Consider the following 17851-nt stretch of genomic DNA (forward strand, 5'->3'; position numbering starts at 1 on the left):
GTTCTCATTAGCATCACAGCATCACTGCAAATGTGAAAGTACACAACTTCCCTTCATTAACAACGTGATAGCCTGCAGACCAAGTGTGAGGTCGTAGCCGACAGCCTGTTTGTGATAATTGTTAGCCCAATAGAGCTGGAGTGTGTGTTAGTGTCTATATATGCTCATATGTGCGTGGGTGTGGGTGCGTGTGTGTGCCTGTGTGTGTGTGTGGGGATGGGGTGGGCTGACAGCTGGCCAGGTTTGAGTTGGTCTAAAACCATGTGCGCTCTGTCAGGGTTGTACAGGCGCCTTCTTTAGGATTGATGAATTGCCTGCTTTCTTGATTAAACCCTCCGTCACTTCCCAACAAAACAAAAAAAAAAAAACAACACGCGCACACCCGCACACAAAAAGAAAGGGTTAAAAAAAAAAGAAAGAAAGAAAAGACGAGTTGAGAGCAGAGGTAACGTGTCTGGGAAATCTGTCATCTGCAGTCACATCATGTTCACATGTGATGTGCAGAAGCTTTGACATTTATTACCCGAATATTAAAATCTAATTCACATTTATTTTGAAGCCCTCCATCACTTGACAGTTCAGGCTCATTTGAAAAGTTATCAAGTGTTCATAGCAGCACTCAGCCTCCCCCGTTCCCCTGCCCCTCCTCTCTCAACCTTTTTGCTTTCCTTCACCGGCATTGCTTTGATCCATGCCAACTCCCTCAGCCAATTAGGTCTATTATTCATGCTTTGACAGTAAATCTTGATATTTTGAAAGAGATTGTTTGTGCATTAAGAAAAAAAAAAAATCTGTCTTTGAGTTTAAAAAAAAATGCAAATGCATTAGTTGAAAACTCCCATACTAAACTTCCTTTGTGCATGTTGGATTGCAGGCTGCTTTTATTACCAGCTCAGCGACGTATAGCATTTGGCAGTCGTCCACCTGATGAAAAGTTAAATCTAATATAAAGTAATACATTTGCATATCTATAGCGTTAATCAAAAATAAACACTGACATTGGCCCTGATCTAACATAATATGGAGAGCAATTATTTCCCTATCCATTAGAGGAACTTCAATTAACAGACACTAGACAGACCATCCTTCAGAGAAGAAAAAAAAATATGGAGGCTCAAAATTAACTCGGGTTTGCAAAATATCTTGGCAGGATGACAGTGATTTTTGATTTTCAGGAAACAATATTAGAATTCTTATTAAACTATGTGCATCTGCTTTTAATTTGCTCCAAATAATTGGAAAATGCAATGGAGCTTTCCAATTAAAGCTCCACTTTATACTGTTTAATAATACCCTCATAATATTATAGCTTATGAAATGACAGGTGAGTTGGTGTATGAATAAAACATAAAGCCCTGTAATAAGAGACAGGGAAAAAAACCCAGAGACAGTTGTTGGGGGGCTTTTAAATGCTCCACATAATTTGCATATATTAATCTCCTCTTTTCAGCCTTATCAAGTATTCCACTGTATTTGAAGTTAAAATAGTCGTGACAGGCAGGGGTACGCTTCGTTTTTCCAAGGATTTATTACTTGTATAATTCTGGATCTTTAATAAGCCAATATGACTGATCCTCTGAGTTCTGTGGAATTTGGTTAATTGTTCCAGATGGTGCTCACTGATTATGCAAAATTACTTTCTTTCTCCTCTGTTTTTTTTTTTTCTCTTCTCCCCCACCCCTAACTACACGATTTCTTGATTGACTAACATGAAGAAAAAAGATTATTTTTGGCGCAGCACTTTCATTAAGAGGCTTCTCATCAGGTTTCAAACAAAAGTTCCATCTTATCTCCCCCGTGTAGTTCTAGGCTAGTCTGTGCAGAGGGAGGAGATCAGGCAGCTCTTATCTCCAACCATGATGAATCTCAACTGCTTCTGCGCGGCTCGGGTTATATTTTAGACTAACACAATTCTTTAGGATGAAAGATTAAAAAACATGACCTCTGAATAGTGACATAAAAGTTATTATCAGTGTATACCATGCTCTTCTCACTCCTTTCTCCCAGTTTTATACGTGAGAGATTGATGAAATTACTAAGCAGTTTGTTCCGTCTCCCTCTTTTTTTATTTTTCAGCTCTGGCTCTGTCCACGACTCGCTAACATTCTGTTTTGCATCAGCTAAACTGAGCTGAATGAATCATTTATGGAAGTGTTACGGGGGAGGCTCGGGCAGATTTACTGCCACGCTTTTTACTTTAGATGGAAAGGGATTTCTATGAAACCGATCTTGATGTTTGAAGCGATGCCAAAGCTTGCATCAAGACATGAAAGGAATGCTCTTAAAACCCTCGTTTTGCTTCTTAATTTTCCTGGTCAGCGAAAGGGAAACTAGGGGCAGAGTGTTGCAAGGGAGAGAACGGTATTTACACGTAATGCATACTAAAACAACCTCCTAAAAAAAATATATTCAGCAGTACAGAATTTAATTGTAATAAAGCTGCAGCTACTAATTAGTGTTTAAATTTGCTTTTTGTGCTTCTTTTCATCATGACATAGCAGATTAGCTTCAGTGATTTAAGGTTAGATATTGCTGAGTATGTAAGCAGTGGGTTTATTTTTGCCTCTAGATGGTCTCCCAAAAAAGTTGAAATTGCTTCACCTTGCCGTTTTTGGCAAATCACCTTGCCAAAAACGGTTTTATCATACTTAATATTTAAAGCGTAAATAACATTTTCAGGTTTCTTTTTGAAGCGGCGCCCTTGGTTTATATAAAATTATGAATAATTCCATATTGGTCATTCAAGTTTTCAACAAGTGTAGACACAGAATAAGCAAATTCTACAAAATAGTCTTAAAATGATGAAAGGAATGAACAAAAAACATGCAAATGTTGCCTGTTAGCGTCACACATGCTCTCATCTTTCCAGCTGTCTAGATAAGTCAAGAAACAAGAAGTGAAATTAGAAGGGGGCTTAAAGGCATTGGTCCAAATTCAGCTGAGTTACAGTGATTGGTCAGAAAAAAAAGCAAATACAGAAAATGTTAAGATTTGTGTGAAATTTGCAATGACTTTTGGAAATTGCAAGTCCGCGTGAACCATAGGGGTGTCAGATTAGAAAAGAAAAATAAATTATATTATATTATTCCATTACAAATAGTCAATAGAGTAATAGTTGATGACATTAAAGTAATACATACAACATTTATTTTAATTGGTGACTTGTTTTTTTTTTTACGTTTCCAGTGGTATTTGTGTTTATCTGATTATGAGCTCCAAGTCTTTGACGTCAGAAGGCCTCCTTGCCATCACCCTAATCTTTAACTCTCTCCACAGATTGTCCATCAAAAATATTTATTCTGACTTGACCGCTCCAAAGCATTAATATTTCTTCTAGTGAGAACAAAACACCTTGGTGAAACTCAAAAACTGCATCCTAAATTTGCCAGGGGTGTGAATAATTTTGAGGCTAATTTGTATATTTCATGCAAGCATAACGACACTTTTACACTCAGACATGGATCGGTTTTCAAATGCAGCAAAAGAAAGAGTCCATAAGAGCTCTTTAAACAGTTTAAAAGTTTATAAGCAGGCATTATAAAGCTGATACGCTGTGAGAAATAAGACTTTGTTATTACATGACAGCATATTGACTTTGTCACAATTTCATTGGGACAGGAAAGGGAGTTAGTTCACTGGTCATGAGCTCTCTTTTCCCACAGTTTTTTTTCTAATGACTGCAGATATTATTGTTGCATATTCAAAAACCAAAGAAAAAAAAGAAATCCAATAAAATGTGACGAGAGTCAATTGCGTTGAAATACAGCTTAAAATAATGACTTTTATTCATTTCATATGTCAGGCCGGTCTGTCCAGGTTCGGCTGCCAAACGCGATCAATCCCAACGTGATGGCGCCATTAAGTTTTTGAGGATCAATCCTGTGTAAATCCTAATGGATTTTTTGACTGGAGCCTTGAAGCCCTGAGGCATTTCTGGACCTTTATTACAGTCAACTAAGGGACTTTAAATGACTTTGCATTCGGCCAGACTGGACTGTGGAGTCTCATCCCTCATTGCTTTCTATCCGTCCCTGAGATAGAAGCGGTGCTCCATTAGTTTCGGTGTCCAGACGTGGACGGCCTCAATGGATGGGCCTGTCACGGCTCTCTCATTTGCCCCCATGTACAGCAGGGTTTGTTATCACACATCTAATTAGAACTTGATAAAAAATATTTCACAAAAAATCCAGTCATTAAATATAGTTTAAGGAGATTTATGGTCAAATATGCCTTAAAGATCTTTTAATGGCTCTGCTGACTTGTTAAGTTTGTAATTAATGGTCTTCTAATACAAAGTGTGGTGTGATTTAGAAAGCACAATGAGATTCTGGGAATGAAGTCGTTTTGGAAAAGGGCATCTGGGGCTCCCAGTAGCCATATTAAATAGTTCTGCTCAGACTGCTTTGCTTAGAACCATAAAGTCTGCTTTGAAAAGTTCAAACACACCAGTGTTTTTACAAAGATGAGGCCATTTTTATGCTGTGGTGCACCGAATGCTGCATAATTATAAAGCAGCCGCAGCAGAAGTCTCCGCTTCTTCTGTAATGCCGCATGCATTTTTAAAGTGCAAAGCATAACAGTTTAATTTGAATAATGGAATATATCTCTTTTTTTTAAAGTCCCCTCATTCTGACAGTAAAGCTAACAAGCAAACTTATATGTATTCAACGGCAAATGCATTGCACCAGAAACAGTCTCCTTTTTCGTCAGGAGAGTAATGGTATCCTTATTAGCATAATTAATGACAAATGGCAGTGCAGCATTGGTGAATTGGTTCTGGGGGATGATAAATTGGTGGATGCCCAGGTTAGTGGCTGCCAAGGAGGCCTCTTTGGCTGTCATCCCTCCTGCTTCCGCTCTGGCGCAGTTCATTACTCACCATGTGAGATGCCACATTACATTGCCCGGTACTGTGAGCACGGAGAACTTAATAACGCCACCCACAACCACGCGGGGCCCGCTGCTTTACCCACAGTCCAGAGGGCAGGTCTCTCTGCGAGGGCTCGCATTTGCGAAGAGCGAGGGCTGCACGGGAGCCGTCTCCTGCAGCTCCGCTGATCAAAACAGATCACACGTCAGTCACTACTTCAGGGGAGTTGAAACCATATGACCCAGTCGCCCGAGCTGCTGAGTGTTTCTTGTTAGGATTTCTTGGGGCTCGCCACATCCCTCCCATCATTACGGGTTAGTTTGCCCACAGAACCGCTAATTAAGAGGGGATTTGTGTAATTGTGCCTTCTGCTGCGTCCCATCCGGCACATGCAATTTACTGCCAGTCCTCTGCCAGCTTTTACACTTGTCCAGAGAGGCGGACACCATTTATGCACACATTCTGCTGCACATTTACCAGCAGCCACAGCTGGGGATCAACGCCAGTGGCATGACGGTGTCTTAAAATACTCCATGCTGCTGATTAAAGTCTGATTGTCAACTGTTTCTTTTCAGCAACGCTCCCAGTTGCAAGCTAGCAGACGGGGCTCTCCTGTCACTTCTGAGAGGTTAGTGTTTTCAGTGACAGAAATAGGTTCTGTTAGGTTCTAAAGCTCTGCATATCCCTTATGAATAGTCACATGTTACAACCACAAACCTCAATGTGCTAAGCGGAAGGAAAATAGTACATGCAATTCAAAATTTTTCTTTGCAAATAAAACCTGAAAAGTCTGGCTTGTATTTGTTTTCAGCCTCACTGAGTCAAGGCTACCTTTACTGTAAGTAGAGCTAAAGGTCTTTAGGAATGTCTCTACCAGTAAGTCTACTGTAGAGGTTGGCACAACTGACTTAAAGTTTTATTACCGTGTTGTGTAGGATTTACCATGATTAAACAGATGATAAAAATAAAATAACTCAATTACTGATCCAAAACTGAATGCACCCATCATCAAAGAGGCTACTTCAAACAACTAATAATTAACTTCAATCACATTTTCAAATATATCAGTTTTTATTCACTCTCTTATCAAACCAAAACTCATTCAAGCCTAAAAAATATCAATTATAATTGTGTTGCCTACCTTCAGGTTTTGCTGACAGGAATAAAATTCTGTACATGACTTTATAATCGCAATTTTATAATGATTGTTGTTACACTGGAATAACAATAAAACCATTGTTTTTTACAATTCTCAATCAAATCGAATCTGGGAACGACTCTTCAAGTTGTATTTCAGGTTGTTGTCCTGCCAGAAACTGAAACCGCAGCACCGAATCTGTTGCAAGGACTGTTGCTTATTTAGCTCCATCTGACTTTCCACCAACTCTGACCGGTTCCCTTGAATCTGCTTAAGAAAAGCAGTGCCTCAACATGATGCTGCCATCATTTTTTTCTATTGGGATGATGTTTTCAGGGTGACGGGAAATGCTTTAATTTAGCATTTCCGTTTGTTGTTTCCTTATGGCTTTGTTTTAAAGTCCTGCTTATGGTGTGCAGCTCCTTCAGATTTACCATGACTCCTCCATTATTAATCCTCTGCTCGACTGGGTTGTCAGTTTCAGAAGACAGCAGTATCTTCATAGGTTTGCCATTGTACTATGCTGTTTTCATTTTGAAATGATAGATATGTGTGGTTAAAACAGAGATATAACCCATCTGTGTTTTAAACTTCTCAACAAGCTGCCTCCTGACCCGTCCGCTGTGTTAGTCTTCATGATGCTGTCAATTCTAGCAAACGTCTCAGAACATCTGCAGTTACACTGAGATCAAATTATGCGTTAGTGGATTCAGCGGCATTAAATGAGGTGATTCTTGAAAGGATTTGGATTTTTTTATTTAAGGATTTCAGAGTCAATTCCAAAAGCGTGCCATACTTTATTTATGTAAAGCCATGTGTCGTTTTCCTCCTACTTCAAATAAATAAACTCTGAATAAAATATACTGGAAATTTTGGTCGTAAAGTGGGGGGGGGGGGGGGAAGTGATAAAGTTAAAGGGGGATAAATGTTATTTCCAAGCAATTTGGCATGAGAGCTGTCCAGCACACAGCTGGGGCTGACTTTTGGCTGAATCTCGCCATCGGATTTTTAACACTGCTTGTAACAGATGTAAACATGAGTGAGTCATTTAACCTAGATTTTGTTTTCTTTTTTTTTTTTTTTTTTGCATCTATCTGTTGTTACAGAAACATAAATTCAATTATTTTCACTGTATGTCCACATTAAGCTTGGATAATAAAATACCTCTGTCATGTAATTTTAACATTTTCTGTGAACTGGACAAAGAGTAAGCTTATTTACAATAAAGTAGCTTCTTTGCACATTTCCTCATGTTTCCACTCCACTTCGTTTCTTCAAAAATCAGAAACATCCCACCGTCTCATCCAGCGGTTTGTAACCACAAACAGATTCCTTCACTCCGTCGTCCGCGTTTGCAAAACCTTTTCAACTTTTTTTTTTTTTTTCGCACATCCACGTAAAATAAAGTAAATATTTTAACATAAACCCAGCTGCTGTCAGGAAGGTTGCAACAGAATGCTCCACTCCCACTGCTGTGAGGCTGAGGAAATAAGGCGCATACATCCAGAGGAGACAAATAAAAATAGATTCGGCATCATTTTCACACGTAATCTGTTTCAGTATCAGTGTTTTGTGCATTTTAGAATGTTAATTGACTTCCCAGTAAACATTTAAATTATTCAAAATTTACACTTCCGCTTTTGCAAATCTTTTTTTTTTTCCTTTTTTACTCATCTGTCTTGCGGGTTTAAAAAAAGTAGGGGAAAGATAAAAGAAAAGGAATGAGTTTCACAGAGCCATAGTCATTAAAAGAATCTGAAAATAGCAACTCGCTATCATCTGTTCTCATAGCACGGGTCAGGAGCTCTGACACCTCCAAAATTCCTCCTGTCAGGGTAGGGGGCCATTTGTATTCTCTCTCATTAGGCAATTTGACTAATGACCTGCCGCGGCTGCAGAGCTACTGAGGGACCCAGAGCCTCGCGCCCTCTCCCTTGCAGCCGCCTGAACACACACCCTCTATTGGAATGGCACAGATGGCATGCCCGGGCGACAAAATAAACTACAATATGTCTCCGAGATGCTGTCAGGCCTGGGCACCATTTCTCATGTCAGAGCGGGGCTAAGGGCTGTGAGTGGGCATAGGGGTCCTCCTCCTCCAGCTCTCTGTTCATCTACTCACCATTATCTGCAGTGGTGACAGAGAGCCGGGTCTGCAACTAGAATAGCATTTCTGTGGTCTGCATGAAGAATAAGGCTCAAATTGAACGTCACATCGACACTGAAGGGATTGCAATGCCTAGCCTTGCTGCATGCAGAGGGAAGGGATTATTCAGGTGTTTGGAATGTGAAATGCAGCAGCTTCTGGATGAGGCTTTCTAGCTATTTTGGAGTCGTTTCTCTATTATTTCTGTGCTGCCGAACAATAGAACCACACAGGAGAGGAGGTTAATTTGCGCTCGCACGTCGTTCCTCGCTTAATTCAGGGGCTTAGACAGATTCGCCCGTGTAATCACACCAGACGGAGATCAATGCACTTCTGCCGGATTAGTGAAGTGTAAAATAAAAGTTCATCAACATTCCTGAAGTGCTACTCCTGAGTGGTGGCTCAGGTAATATGGGGTATGCTCGATCAGCCACGCATATTTTCCCATCAGTCAGCGCTGCGGCTTGTGTGTTTGTGCGCGAGCGCTCTTGGCGTGCGCGGCGGCGTATGTCGGAGGTGTGGGAATGCGATGTATGGTGTTGCTGAGGTCCTGGGTGACAGTGCATCCAACAATGGAAGAGTGAGGGATTAGTGCTCAGCCCAGCGTACGAGGGAGCCCTTCCCGCCCTGAAACAGCCATTCATCTGTGCCCAGGGGCTGGAGATGACAATGCAGCCATTGCTCATTGCACCTGACGGAGCCATTAATAAGGCAATGATCCACACGGGGCCTGTGCTGACTTCGTTCTTTACACTACAATCACTCAAGCCACAGGGTCCTCCTTACTTAACACCGCCGCCGCGCTCACAGCCATCATCATCACTACCATCATCACAGCCACTCTACCAAAAGTCCTGCCAGATGTTTTCCTATTGACTCCAAATGCCAAACAGGTACCCGGCTTCCCCGCACTGCAATACGCTTATGAGGTAATGGAGTGTAGCGTGGCCACTTGGGCGGGTGGAACATGTTTCATGCTGGGATTTCTACTCAGAAGATTGGATTTACATTATTTTTGCCCTTTGCACCCTCGGATTGCTCCATAGTACAGCATCCATCCCTTACCGCCAAGTCATCTGCTGCGCCTCTCCATTTGTCTGGATGTAAGATATGCTCTGTAGTATAGATGGCGGAGGAATACAAAGTAAGATCTGGTTTTAAATGTAATCCTTGAGCAATAAAGAAACTCTCTGGCCTTCGGCTCTCTGCATCCATCTGTCCGTGCCGTGTAGATCCATCAGCAAGCACAATCTCTGCTTCCCATTGCCAGTTATTGATTTAAATTTATTCTCCCTGCCTACCTCTGCCCTGGCGTTGGTCCTGGCAGCAACAAAGTGGCGTTCACTTGTGTTTTCAAGGTTTGAACAGCTGCCATGAATGGCTCCAAGCTCTGAATAGTCACACATTAAAAGCTAATCTAGTGAGATAAGAATCTGTCCTGTATTTTGAAATGTTTTTGATCACTCCTGCTTTGGGCTGGGCTTAGGCACTGAGGTTATCTGCAGCGCCACCTTTCAGGTTGCGTTATTTTAATGACATTTTGTATATTTTAATGATAATCATGAAATCAAGCGCATAATGTCAATGATGCCACAAAGATTAATAGCGATGCATCAATCATTAGATTTGTAGCCAATTTTCGGTCGCTGGTTTTGGGAAGGCGTCAAACTGCCAGCATTGATTTCTCTTGAAAAAATGTCTTTCTGGCCTTTTATATTGTTATTTATGTCAAAAGCAGAGGTGACGTTTCACTGTGTGTGTTACAGAGGACTCACTGCAAGAAGGAAAAATCATTCTAAAATGTGCAAAATCATATTATTTGGACTTACCATTTTGAAACAGTTTGTAGCATCTTTCATTAGCAAAGAGCATAGTTAGCAAAGTTAGTATAAGTAACTTTGAATATCAGTTTCCTTATTTTTTTTAAAAAAATTATGTTACAGAATTTCTCAAGCTGACAACATTTCCAGATCCAGCATGTTACAAAACACACAGAAGATTTAAAAAATCAGAAGAATGAAACAAACCACTGTAAAAACTTTTTAAAGCTATTTTATTGATTTTCTGGATGGTACTTTATGATTGTTTTGTCTGCGAAAGGCGTTTCAACAAATACACTTTATTGAAATACTTGTGCTAACGCATTCAACTTCCAAATACCGAAGTCAGCTATGGGTCAATTCCCCCTTTGGTCAACAGCTGATTTCTCATTATATCAAAGTGTTAACATTCAAATATTAACTAAGAAAACATTTAACCTGTTATTTTAGTAATTATGTGCATCAAAGCTTGCTCACATTAGCATTTAGCTCAAAGCGGCTCTGTGTTCAACCTTTAAGAACAGTATGGGGTAATGAGCAAAAAACAAAAAGCCAAGAAAAGTGAAAAAGCTTCCCTTCTTTGCCTGCGAGGCCGTAGCCACACTTTGATCACAAAGATCGCATTGTGTTACGGTTGTCTCTGAGTGCCAAACCTTGCATCCCTGTAATAACCGAGTCACAGAAAGCTTCAACCTGAGGAAAATTTTTATCATGTCAGAACTGTTAAATATTGCTCGGAACAGGAAAAGCCGACGCGATCGCCAGCTCCCCGACGGTGACTCACAACCTTGGCTTACATTTATGAGTTCCACAGTCAGGTCCAGCGCCGTGACCTGACTGCGGGTTAAAGAGAAGCAGTTTGAAGCTCGGCCCCTTGATATTTGGAGCTGTGGTCGGGAGCCAGCGCCGGCAAGTTTTATCACTCCAGAATTGGGAGTTTTTACAAAGAAGCCGAGCAGCTGCCGTTTCCCCCTTCAGCGGGGAAGCGAGAGGCTTTGTGTCTCCTGTCACCCCGTGTTAATTTGGGCCCTAATGTATTTTATAAACAAAGGGCTGCTCTCTAGCCTGACAGTCGTGACACCTTGATTCCAGTGCAGGATGCATGCAGGACGGGGTTACACCATTAATAATCAACTGGCAGCCATCACACCATTTTAACCACGATCATTATGATAAAGGGCATACACTTAATTACAGGCCTGCTTAATTATAGCTCTGTTGAAGCTCGTTTGTTTGGTCAAATGCTAATTATACCACCACGCTCCTGGCAAGTCCTCATTTCAATCCACTTTTTTTTTCTTTTTTTTTTTTTTGCTGGCTGAACAGTGCGGCTTATTTTCATGCAAATTTCATATCTCGTGAGTGTTTTGTCTCCCCTCTATACGCTTTTCTGTGCCTACAGTGCGAGCGCGTCTTTGTTTCAGAGGTGAACATCTCTCAGACAAGACAGAATCAGGAATAATCAAGAGTAATTAAACTGGAAGAGGGCTGGGAAAAGGGCTGGGCTGGAGGAGAGAGTGGAGGTGCTCATACACAGTGAATAAAAAAAAAAAAAGCCTTTCATCTTCCCTCTGTAGTCGGAAGGCGGGGAGGCGCTGGGGCGGCTGGGGATGGTGATAGCTTTGCTGTTTTGTAATCCTGCGTTCAGACTTCAGAAAGTAGTTGCATTTAAGGCTAAAGATTAAAATGTTCTGTTGGTGTAAAGTTCAACTTTGTTTCTCTTTCGTTCTCCTCTCTGCAGCTCTCGATGATGTGCCATTTATGGTGTCGGAGAAGTTTCATGTAAAACCTCAACAGGTAAATAAGAAAATCCTTCGGATCAGATGGCAAATGCATGATTATTTCCTGACCATAAATGCAACACGAGAGTGAAAATAAGTCATTTTCTAGTGCATCTCTTCAGATGAGCAGTAGCTCCCATTTCCTTCCTTCATCTACCTTTCCTTTCCTTTCCTTTCTTCCACACTGAGAGATGAATGCGTGCAGTCAGGCAGAGCTGACTCAATGCAGTCCATTTGGCTGGCTGGCAGAGGTTGTCACTGCAGCCCCGTTTGTATTGACATGGAGCTGGAAAGGATTAAAGTTTTTAAGCATGCTTACTTAGCCTTGAGCCTAACCGCCATGTTTCTTCTGTGCTTTTTTTTTTTTTCTTCCTCCTTCCTCTCCTTCCTCCTCCCCCCTGCTTTTGATTTCAGATGCAGCAAGTCAATTTAATGGGCATTACGATCAAATCCCTGGCAGAGATCGAGGAGGAAGTGAGTAGAGGCTGCAACGCTCGGCTGCCGCCGCCGCCGCTGGCCCAGAATGCAAAGCAAACGGTCTTGGGTTGTAATTAAGTGTCTGAGACAGTGAGGCCCTGTTGGCTCCACTAAGCCCCAATTGAATAAAAGCATGGCCATGCTAGGCAGCCTTTCTCTCCTAAAAGTGTAGCCTCCTGTTCCAAGAACTGTTGACTTTTATCCCCTTATTCTTGCCTCCTACAACTCAATCATGCATCTCACACAGCACTGTAGAGCTTAAAGGCGCCGTTTGGGTTTTTAAAAACAAATTTCTGTTAAAATGTTATAAGATGGTAATGATTCTCTGGACCTCTTCTTATCGTTTAAGTCATTATTAGTTGATCCAGGAGGACTGGATCGATACCACCTTTTCTAGTCTACCGGATGGGCAAAATAATATTTGGTGATGAATTTTAAATGTGATTTTTTTTTTTTTTTGTCTGGCTGATGAGGTCATTGCCACAGAACAATAAATGTGACATGACAAAGGAAGCTTTACCTTATCGTAAATGAAAAACAATTTCAATACTATTTCAACCAATAATCCATCGGAACTACAGCTTTTTCTCCATCTTACCTTGGATTTCAATAGACAAATTAGAGTAAATCTGCACAACGCTAGAAATGTGGCTTGTGACCTTACTGCATCCACACAGTTTCTTTGATCTTTAGCATCTTGGACCCCATCATAAGTGTGGGGTGTGGACATATACTGCACTAAGATGCTAAATACATCAATAGCATGGAAAGAGTTTATTCATGACAGTTGGAAATGGCAACCTATAAATATTGCACTCCCAACAGTCTTGTGCACACAGATGAGGTGATAATGATATTCAGTAATGTGAAGCCTCTTTTCAAAGTCTGTGTATTCATTTAGCATGAGGCGAGACCGTCGTGGATAAGGGTGCTATTTCAGCTAACCAAACAGAGAAACAACAACAGTCCTTCGAAACACAAAGCTTTTCAAAGTAGAGGGGGCATAATCAATGTGAAATGATCAGGTAATTACCTAACAATTATATTTTCTCCATCTAAATGTGGCCGAGGGGGCTAGGAGACGCCCATGTCTGGTTTTATCAGTCATCAAGTTTTTTTAGTGTGCGTTTCATGCGGGAAGATCATTGGTGACGCACTGACTCCAACTTTGTATACTTGTGTAAATAACCGCTGCCTTTTCCATAAATAATCACCCAAAGCGACTCAAGTTTAGCTGTTGGCGTCAGCAAGTGGGACTAGGCTAAAACACCAAGAAAGTTATTTAGTGCAGTTAAGATAAAAGGTGCTTACGATATTTCAAAAGAAGCTCGCTTTAAAATCGCAAGCTAACCTTTTTGAAGAGCTTTTAGTTTCAGATTCGGCATGTTCAACTTTTTAATCTTTCAGTCAGCCCCACCGTCGAGAAGAAAAGTGACATTGTGCCGTAGAGCAAATAAAAAAGAACTACAAAAGTTCTCCCCATTTCTGATGAAATACTGTAGCCTGCAGGCATCTGTAGGAAGGAAATCATCTGTGCGCAGCTCCTTCCCTTTACAGCTCAACTGTTTGTGAAAGCGAGAGACAGAAAGAGTGCGCATGTCTTTGTGCGTTTCGGTGTGTGTCTGTGCGTGCGCGCGCGCGGGGGGGGGGGGGTGCTCTAAAGAGAGTGACAACCCCCCTTCTCTCTCATTAGCACGGTATCTTGGTATCAGAACTGCCAGGAAGTGACAGACCACTGTAAAAGAACAGGTGCTGTTGGGTTTGAGATGTGTTACAGAGCAAACACTCCCTCATCAAACCGGGTGTCTGTTCTGCACTCTGCCTCTGTCTTCTGTCACACACTATCCAAATCACACAGAGTCGCCATCTTGTCATATGGTCATCTGAATGAAGCTCATTGCCGGCGCAGGTATTAACGCCATCTACATGTGCATGTGTGTGTGTCCAGGCTGGAGACAGGCTGACTACTCATCCTATATATTCTTGTCTTTTATTCCTTCTTCCTCCACTCTCGCTTCCTCTCCACCTCCACCTCCTCCTCCTCCATCTCCTCCACCCTCCTTTTCTTCTCCGGGAGCGTGATTAGCAGGAGGACACATGGTGAGCTGAGCTGGGGAAGAGAAGGGAAGGGCATGAGAAATCATTAATTACAGCCGCGCTGGAGCTGATGAAGTAAATGTGAGATAGTGTAACACACAGGATTTAGTGAAGTGGACGACAGCACAAGATTAATGGCGGGGCCAGGCTGATGAGGATAAGTCACAGCTTAGCTTGATAATTAGTTTCCAAGTGGAAACATCCCTCACCATTGTGTTATTTTTACTTCTCTCCTCTTATTATTATAGCCCGATGAGATGTGCGGCACAAGCAGGGCGAAAGTGGAGTCAGTGATGTACCTGCGAGGACCAAACCCTTCTCCTTTTGTTTTCTTTGTTACACTTTTAGTTCAATTTCTAAGATTCTTTTTTTTTTTTTTTCTTTCTTAGATGCAGCTGCTGCTTTCCAGTTGCAAATATCTTCTTCCTCTGCTGTCCAGGAGAGGTCACTCTCACTTGTCCTCTGCTATTCCTCTTTCTCAAAGCCTAAAAGCGCTCCTACTACGAATTCTAATTGCCTTCTCGTCTCAAACTCTTCCAAATAAAAAAAGTAAACACACACACACACACACAGAAGGAGAAGAAAGAGATGTACCTTCTCAAATTCTCCACATGCACGTGTAATTGAGGTAAACTGTTGTAATCAGAGCCACAGTTGTAGATAAGACCATTCCCTAACAGGCATCACTTAAGCCATGTCTCAGACGATGTTGGTTCCAGCAATTAGGCATTCTTTTCATTTCCCAAATGACTCGCAAAAAACTTGCGGATATTATAATTGCTTTTAGCCACGCATATCTAATTTGTGTCTTTTTAAGTGTTAATTAGTAAGCGAATTAAAGTGACATCTTTATGTAGTTTGCTCTGCTGAAAAATGTTGTTGGCGGCTGCTTAATGATTTTTAGAGCGAGTATAGCAGAGTGGAAAGAAGTGTGTGTGTGCACACATGACGGGGTTTTCATTAGCACCTATGTATGATCGCTTTTTAGTGCTTGTAGGGAGTTCTCTGCGTGCTTATGTGTTTGGGTGTGAATGAATGGAAGGACAGTGGTGTACAGGGGTGTGTGAGAGGGAGAGAGCTCCAAATAGAGGTGGAATTAATGAAGACAACATGTCACATATTTTTGGCAGTGGAGCAGGGACAGGAAATGAAGCTCGGCTCGTCTGGGTGACTGCCGCCCATGTTCGAGTGTGTCACTGTCCTGTCAGGCTGTGTGTAAAACTGGCAGACATTGATACATGCTCTCCCTGATAACACCCCATTCCCCCATCCATCATCCCCACACACACTCGCACGCCGCACGCACACACCCGTACGCACACTGGTATATTTATTTACTGTGCCAGATGTTGAGACTGATTTGTGTGTGAGTGGTGGGAGCTGAATTCTTTCACAAATAATAGGCTTCTGATATGTGACAGGTTTGGGTAACTTGCAGCTTCACCACCAAGTAGATGAAGGTGGGTCGTCGCCCCCTTCTCCCTCCCACAGCCCCCTCACTGCCCCATCGATGGCACACAGTTTCAAAATTTCAGTTATTGCAGCTTGCTTTCTTTGAGTTGGACTGTGGAAAACTTCTTCCAGTGATCATACAGCGTCACCTAGTGCTCCTTAGCAGTAATGCAACTGCTGGACTTTTGTCTTTAAATTCACCAGAGGACGATTCGTGCTTTTGTGTAGCTCTGAAATAGTTTTTTTTATATAATCTATCACAACAGTACTGTTTTCAGTCCGATTGTTATAAAAAAAATTAATGTTTTTGCCTTGGAAACTTTCTTTTAATTATGTCATAATAAACGTGTCCTTCACACCAGTGTAATAGATTAAGTTTTGTAATCAGAAATTTGGAATTTGTAAAATTTTGGAACTATTGCAATGTAATGCTTTATGGTTTAACTCAGTCATTTTGTTGACAGGTGATTTGATGCTTGTGAGAAATAGAAGACTGAGAAGAATTAGACTGATGATTGAACTTTATGCAAAAGTTACGAGTCAATTTAACTCCATACATAATTTGGCAGCTGCATATTTTGATAGAAATGAAGACAAGTGGAAACACAAAATTGAAACATAAGTAATTTTTCTGGTCACAAACACATGAGAATAAATTTAATTAGATTTTTTAAAATTAAAATAATAAATATAAAAATATAAATATTAAAACGCAAAATCGCCAAGAGACGTTAGTTCAAAATCAGAACATGCAAGACAAGTATAATATATCAAATGAGTTCTGATGAAGACTAGCATTTAAAAAATTTAATAAAACAAGTGACAAGACTGAAGTGTAAAGTTTTTCTGGCTATCATTATTTTAAATGTGAAAAATAGAATAGCAAACCAAAATTACATTATTTTTCAACAAAAAATCTACTTCTGCTTAATCGTTTACATTTTAAAGTTAAAATCAATCACATTTTTTTAGTGTTTTGTTTTGTTGATGTTTCTTGCCTTTTATTGCTGGTTTCTGGTGAGAAACTACCGAGCCCTGCACGGACCTCACTCATTCCCTGTCTTTGAGTCTTTGCCAGAACTCCAAAGCAACCTGCTGACGCAGTGTTTTAACTTTTCTTCTTTATTCAATTTGTGTCAAAAATTATTTCAATGAAATCCCAGGACGTCATTGAGCAACATACCAAACGAATAAAAACTATAAAAAGAGAACAAGACAAAGAAACAAACGGCAATAACCAAAAACTATTTTAAAAAAACCAAACAAATCAATTGATGCCAACTTCTAATATTGACTGTCTTGTTGATGTTCCACCGCAAGGGGGCAGTAATTCTTTACATTCTCCATAAATGCTTTCTCTCTTCTATCTGCTGCTCTGGGCTCCCAGCTTCTGTTTGGATGGATACGATTAGATCAGTCATTTTTAATCAGAAGCTGAATGGCTTTAGTCACAATCCAGTTAAACTAGGTCAAAAATGTGTAATTAATTGTGTTTCTTTGCTCTACACTCCTCAATACTATCTTTGTTCTGTTTTTGGCTCGGTTTTCACTTGTCAGACTCTAAATCCATCTTTTTCTTCTCCTTGCAGTTCCACTACAACTTCGGCACAGAACTGAGTATTGTTCCTTAACCCCTCGTCTGGCTCTTCCTCAGAGAATCGCAACAAGAACACTTAAATGGACAAGAAGGATCATTTTTGAGTTAAACAGGGATTTTTTAGTTTCAAATGTTGCATGATTTTTAATTTTATTTAAATTATTTAATTTCTAAAAAGTACTAGAAAAGATACTTTGTATGTAATTTTTATTTTAGATAACTCTTGCAAACTTTTTGATAGTTCTTTTTTTTTTTTTTATCTGTGTTTCTCAAATAGCAGCACAGGGTGAGATTTAAACTTTCTGTTCCAAAAATAAAACTAATTCACATTCCCAAATGGAGTATTTGTTAAATCTACGTTAGCTGTGACTCACGTTTCGCTCGTCAGAGTTGCACGTCGTTGCCGATGCCTCGGGAGGATGAGGAGGACGAAGGAGGACGCACAAACAGGTCCGTCTGATGCTCATTTGCCA

General features: G+C 40.7%; 1 protein-coding gene across 1 annotated transcript in view; it reads left to right on the forward strand.

The window, feature by feature from the left end:
* mvb12bb (multivesicular body subunit 12Bb) overlaps positions 1-17851 on the forward strand; it is a 45954-nt gene extending 28103 nt beyond the window's left edge. Inside the window, exons 8-10 of the mRNA XM_032577483.1 lie at positions 11716-11771; positions 12170-12229; positions 17371-17851. Coding sequence (XP_032433374.1) covers positions 11716-11771; positions 12170-12229; positions 17371-17412 — 158 coding nt within the window. The 3' untranslated portion in view covers positions 17413-17851. The remainder of the gene's footprint in view (positions 1-11715; positions 11772-12169; positions 12230-17370) is intronic.

The sequence above is a fragment of the Xiphophorus hellerii genome, chromosome 12 (assembly GCF_003331165.1).
Source record: "Xiphophorus hellerii strain 12219 chromosome 12, Xiphophorus_hellerii-4.1, whole genome shotgun sequence".
Classification (NCBI taxonomy): Eukaryota; Metazoa; Chordata; class Actinopteri; order Cyprinodontiformes; family Poeciliidae; genus Xiphophorus; species Xiphophorus hellerii.